Here is a 5,659-nt window from a genome sequence, read left to right as displayed (position 1 = left end):
CTCACCTGAGCAGGACGGCTGCCCCTTGGGCACCCACAGCCACATCCACTAGGTCGTCTCCGTCCAGGTCCAGCCGGCCATCCACACTTCGACCAAAGTAGCTGAGGGCCTGTGGCATGGAGACAGCAGCAATCCGCTGGAGGAAGAGAGGGGCCACTGAGCAGGGCCTCCGCGCTTGGATCCCCAGGCTACCCCCCTGCTCCTTCTCACGCGCCCATCGGCGTGGGAAGGAAGAGGAGGAACGAGCCTGTGTGTGTGCCCAGGAGTCCCTAGCACAGCAGCCTGTACCCACAACCCTCCACTTCCCCCTTTTGGACTACAGTCGTCCCGCCTTATCCACGGTTTCACTTTCCGCGGTTCCCCCTGGTCAACCGACCCGCGTGGCTCAAAAATATTTAATGAAAATTTTCAGAAATAAACAATTTCTAAGTATTAAACTGCGCACTGTCCTGAGTAGGGTGGTGAAATCTCACGCCGTCCCCCTCTGTCCTGCCTGGGACATGAATCATCCCTTTGTCCAGCGTAGCCACACTGGACATGCTTCCCGCTTCTAGTCACTTAGTAGCCGTCTTGGTTATCAGGTCAGCTGGCGCGGTATCGCGGTGCTTATGCTCAAGTCACTCTTGTTTTACTTAATAATGCCACAGTCACATAACCGTCATTATAGCATAGTGTCGTAGTTATTCTATTGTTCATAACTGTTCATCTTTTACTGTGCCTAATTTGTAAAATTACACTTTTTCATAGGTATGTATGTATCAGAAAAAACATGCCATCATACATATAGGGTTTGGTACTCTGCAGTTTCAGGCATTCACTGGGGGTCTCAGAACGTACCCCCCGCAGATAAGGGGGCGCTGCTGTACTGATAAAAAGGCGCTCACTCCGTTTGGGTCTCAAGTCCTGGCAGCACTGACAAGCAAAGAGCAGACATCCCTCCCCTTCCTCCCACCATGCCCCTGCTTCATCTGGGCACCGACCTGAGCCGGATGGGGCCGGACTCCATTCTGGGTCCCATGGTACAGGTACAGCGCTCCACGGTGCCCGTCCTCCAGGGGCGCCCCCACAGCCACGTCGGCAAAGCCATCTTGGTTCAGATCGGGAAGGGCGCCCATGGCAAAGCCAAACCGAGCATCCTGGGCGGGTTCGGGCTGCAGTGTCCCCTGGAATGTCAGCAAGGGCTGCTGGCGGCGCGGAGGAGAGAGCAGATGCTGTCCTGCCAGGCCCAGCCTGTCAGCCGGCCCGCCAGTGTGTGTGCGTCCCTTCTTCTCTCCCTGCGCCCCACACACGAGGGGACCCCAGCAAGTCTCACCTGGCCCACCAGATACACATACACACGTCCTGTCTCCTTGTTCTGGGGTCCCAGGAACATGGGGGCAGCCACGAGTAAGACGTCAGTTGTCCCATCCCGGTCTGTGTCCAGCGGGCAGAGCTCACTGCCAAAGTATGAGCCAATCTGGGGAGTGGGGGGGGGGCGGGGAGCGGTGACCCCAGAGGAAAGGGGAGGTGATTGTGGACAAGTGGAAGGCAGTCACCAGCCTGTCGATCCGGCCCTCATGCCCCCGACAGACTCGGCCAACCAGACTCGGCACAGACCCCTCAGGCCCCTCTCGTGCCCCTTTATTCTCTTCCCCCACAGGCTGGATTTCCCTGCGATCCAAAGGTCCCACGAGCCCTTGGGTGCCCTACCTGCTCTCCCTGGAGGCTCTGGGCGACCCTCACAGCCCCGTCTTTCTTAAGCTGGAAGGCGATGACCTTTCCTCGATGTCTAAACCGAGGAGCCCCAGAGAGAAAGAGGCGTCGTCCACCCCGCAGAAACATGGAGGAAACGGAGTAACCTAGAAGTGGGCGAGAATCAGGGACGAAAGGGAAAGAAGACGGTTTCAGAGTGGGAGGGTCCCCTAAAGGCACGGGAGGAGGTTTCACGGAGAAAAGCAGGAGATCAGTGAAAAGCTGCAGGAATTAGGAGGGAGCACCCCGTGCCCTCCGCCGGGGAGGCAGTCCCCCACCTCCCGGTCCCCTGCAGCTCTGCGGCTCACCCAGGTAGGCCGCGTGGTTCTGCAACGCAGGGGGAAACTCATCTTCCAGGGCCGTCCGTGGGGGGAAAAGGCGGTGACCTTCCTCAAGCCATAGTACTGAGCCCCCCCAGTCGTAGGCCCCTACCATCCCAAAGAGAATGCCATCCTGTAGGGCAGAACCAGACAGGGTCACTGAAAAGACAGCACGGAATCAGGAGCAAAAGCTCTCCAGGAGTGGGAGGGTCGCTGAGAGTTGCCGGAGTCAGCCGGGAAGTCACGAGCAGGTCGGTGTGGACATCAAGTCAAGAAGGAATCTAGGGGAGCCCCGGGGTTGAAGTCATTGGAGTCAGAAGCTGGAAGGAGCTGCAGGTTGAGAGGGGTCACAGAGGGAGCAGAGTCTGTCTAACCTTCAGTCGATGAGTAGAGAAACCAATCTGAGACATTTCCAGCCCGAAGGAGCTTTCGTTTTCTCCATGGGACCCTGGAGCATGAGAAAATATGGAGGCAATATCAGGGAAGACAGTTCCTCCCTTGACCTACCGAGCTCACTCCAGAACCCCGCCTACACTCCAGAACCCCCTCTGCCCTGTCCTCCGCCGCACACTAATGGCCGGTGCGAGAAGGCTAAGTTGTCATTGCACTCCCTGGAATGTCAGCAAGGGTAATCATTACCCTCGAGGCCAAAAATCCGGTCTCCTAGAGCATCCACGATGTCAGTCAGTGCAGCTTCATCTGTGACGTTGAAGAAAAATCTCTCGTCTGGATCACTGGCGATAGCTCTGATCTCCCGCAGGAACGAGCTGGGGTCTCGCTGCCGCCGGATGTAGTGACCGAGGACCTGGGGTCGGGAGACCGAGATGGGGTCCGTGAGCTGTGCAGAGTGAGACGTTAGAGCTGGCGCAGAACACAGGCTACTCAAGCGAAGCAAGGGAAATGCGGCTGAAGTCTGGGAAAGGGTCCATGCCCGTGTTTCTCAAGTTCCCAGTCTTCCATGTCACCGTCCCCAAGTCCCTCCGGCCTTCCAGAGGCAGAGTAGAGTCTCACCGCAATCCCATAGCGTGTCACTCTCCCAGCCTCACAGGCCTTTAGTGCCGCGGGAAGCTCCTCTCCATCATGTGATTCTCCGTCAGTGACAACCACCAGGAGCCTGGCAGCCTCTGGTCGGCCCCCATGGGACTGGCTGAATCCTTCTGTGCTGAGAGAGACAGAAAGGAGTGAGCTGTGGTCGGATGTACGCAGACACGCGCGCACACAGGACCTATCGCCGTCAGAAGTCCTCCGAGGGCAGGCACCTCACCTTTCGGACCACCCCCCACAGTGTCTGGCGTGGAGACTGGCCCGCGGGAAGAGCTCAAACGCATGCGTGCCATAGAACAGAGAGAGAGCGGTAGATCACCAACGCAGATGAGAATAAAGCCCACTCATCCCTAGATTCATTCAGCAAATATTGCATCTGGGAGGACGAAGATCGAGGAAACGCAGAACAAAGGAGAATGGCTAGGTCGCGCGGGCCTTGCCAGAACGAGTTTGAATCGCGTTTGGAAAGTGGGCTAGGACGTGAGTGGCGGAGAGCTTGAGGGCCAAGATCAAAGTGGGGGTGGAAGGACAGAGAGAGTTCTGTCTGCAGACTTCGATAAAGCAGAAACGTGGAGAGACACGGACATAGACACTTTGCAGAAACGTGATAGAGGGGGTGCAACGACAGCTTAGGCTTCTCCCACGGGCCATCGGTGTACACGCAAAAATAAGCACGCATGGCATCTTGGGATGTGCACATCGCACTCTCAACCCCGCCCCCCCTGCCGCTCTAGGCCCTCGCGGTTCTGGCCTCCCGCACGCCACGCCCTTCGCTTCCCGATGCCTCACCAGGCCACCATTATCGCTTGCGCCGTCTTTGTTTCTCGTCCCTCCCGCCGACTCAGGTTCCTTGCTGCTCTCACCACTTCTTCCTTGGTTCGGAAATCTCCCAAGGACCACTCGTGTACGGGGCTCTCGCCATACTGTACCAGTCCCACCTGAGCACAAAGCGTGCAGTCAGGCGGAGGGTGGGTATGGGGCCGGGGAGGGAGAAAAAAGTACGTGAACGACAGCAGATGGGCACCTGGCTACTGCTGAAGACACTACGGACATTTATCTCCTCTCTCCCTGTCTCTCCCCCTCCAAGCCCACCGGGATCGCCTTCTCTTACCTGTATCTGCTCCGGGTCAATAAACAGTCTCCCTACCAGTCTTCGTAGGAAAGTCTGAACTTCAGACCAGGGGTAGATGCTGTTGGAGCCATCCAAGACAATGACGACGTCCATGTATGTGGGGCAGCCTTGGAGGAGGGGTGCGGTAATGGAGAACAGAGGGGTAGAAGGGTATTGGGCATGGGGGCAATAAGGGAAGAGGTCACAGGAGAACACATTCGACTTAAACGTCTATTAGGCACTTCCGACATGCAAGGAAGATGGTGCGCCAGGCCCTGGGCAAATGTGGAAATGAAGAAAAGAGGAGATGATCATTCATGCAATTTACTAAAAAAACAAAGAAGGAATTAAGTGCTAGGTACAAACAGCACCACTGTATGCTGGGAGACAGCAAAAGAGAGTCCGTTCTGATGGTGGGAATTGAAGGAGGCAGCTGCTGAGAAGATATTGAGACCTCAAGGTGTTTGTGGAGAGGAGAATGTAAGGAAAGGCATTTGGTGGAGAATTCTTTAAACAGAAGGAGATGGAGGTATGAAGACAGATGACACGTCGGAGAATGGGAAGGTAGATGTCATGGCCAAGGATGTGGAGGGATGTAGTCAGAGTTGAGCTTTTGAAGTTCGTTTGATCTATTCATGGAGTCTCGGTGCCGTGGCAGAGTCTGAATTCTAATCTGTTAGGAACCATGAAGCTTACGCAGGTGCGTTAGGTAGCGACGAGGCTAGCCATGCAGGCCCCCTGTCAAGCATCATGCACTGCTGCCCCATTTTCCCCACCCTGCACCCCGTTTGGAGGACTGAGTCCTCAGGTTCTTTTTCCGGCTCACGTTGTGCAGTGGGCGCCAGGCTTCCCTGAGGCCGGAATGAAGCATCTACACGGGTACAAATCCCAGAACTGAAGACCGAGGAGCCACAGGCACGAGACCAGAGAGGGGCACAGGCCTGGGAATGGGGGAATCAGGTTGCTCGCAGGCTGGGAAGGGCGCCCACAGAACGTGCTCCCAGTAGAAGGAGGCATTGAGGCCCCTCCCCGAGATTCCCCTCCTCGCTTTCTAGGGTTTTTAACTCCGTGCCCCCTCCACACAGACCAGTTTCCCTTACATATGGCTCTTTTCTCTGCCACGAACCCTCAGAGACCCAGCCACCACCCTTTCCGCTGCTCACCATGAATCCCCCATCACCATCTGTCTCTAGTAGAGACATCCCCAAGTGCATGTTCAAAGCAGGACGAGATGAATTTCCCAATGGATAGTCACCTGGTTGGAGGGGAGTGGAAAAGAATGAGATGGAGGGGTCACAGATGGGGTGCTTGAGTTCAGCGTGGTTTTGGAAGAGGATGAGATCTGGATCAAGTCAAGGACGGGGAGCGTGTGGGATATGGGGGTAAAGAAAGTGAGGTATTGGGAGGGGTCAGAGCTACTAGCACATCAAGGTTAGGGGTTAGGAGTGCAAGC

The 5,659-nt window shown here is 56.2% G+C and overlaps 1 protein-coding gene across 1 annotated transcript in view; it reads right to left on the bottom strand.

Annotated features, from left to right (window-relative positions):
- ITGA10 (integrin subunit alpha 10) overlaps positions 1 to 5,659 on the bottom strand; it is a gene marked incomplete at its 5' end in the record, with an annotated part of 16,503 nt that overhangs the window by 7,710 nt on the left and 3,134 nt on the right. The window contains 8 exons of the mRNA XM_023534831.1: positions 6 to 136; positions 981 to 1,184; positions 1,313 to 1,456; positions 1,690 to 1,838; positions 2,040 to 2,184; positions 2,426 to 2,499; positions 2,691 to 2,856; positions 3,063 to 3,213. Of these exons, the coding sequence (XP_023390599.1) occupies positions 6 to 136; positions 981 to 1,184; positions 1,313 to 1,456; positions 1,690 to 1,838; positions 2,040 to 2,184; positions 2,426 to 2,499; positions 2,691 to 2,856; positions 3,063 to 3,213 (1,164 nt within the window). The remainder of the gene's footprint in view (positions 1 to 5; positions 137 to 980; positions 1,185 to 1,312; positions 1,457 to 1,689; positions 1,839 to 2,039; positions 2,185 to 2,425; positions 2,500 to 2,690; positions 2,857 to 3,062; positions 3,214 to 5,659) is intronic.

Source organism: Pteropus vampyrus, unplaced genomic scaffold (genome assembly GCF_000151845.1).
Source record: "Pteropus vampyrus isolate Shadow unplaced genomic scaffold, Pvam_2.0 Scaffold6, whole genome shotgun sequence".
Classification (NCBI taxonomy): domain Eukaryota; kingdom Metazoa; phylum Chordata; class Mammalia; order Chiroptera; family Pteropodidae; genus Pteropus; species Pteropus vampyrus.
This window is presented reverse-complemented; position numbering and strand designations above follow the sequence as displayed.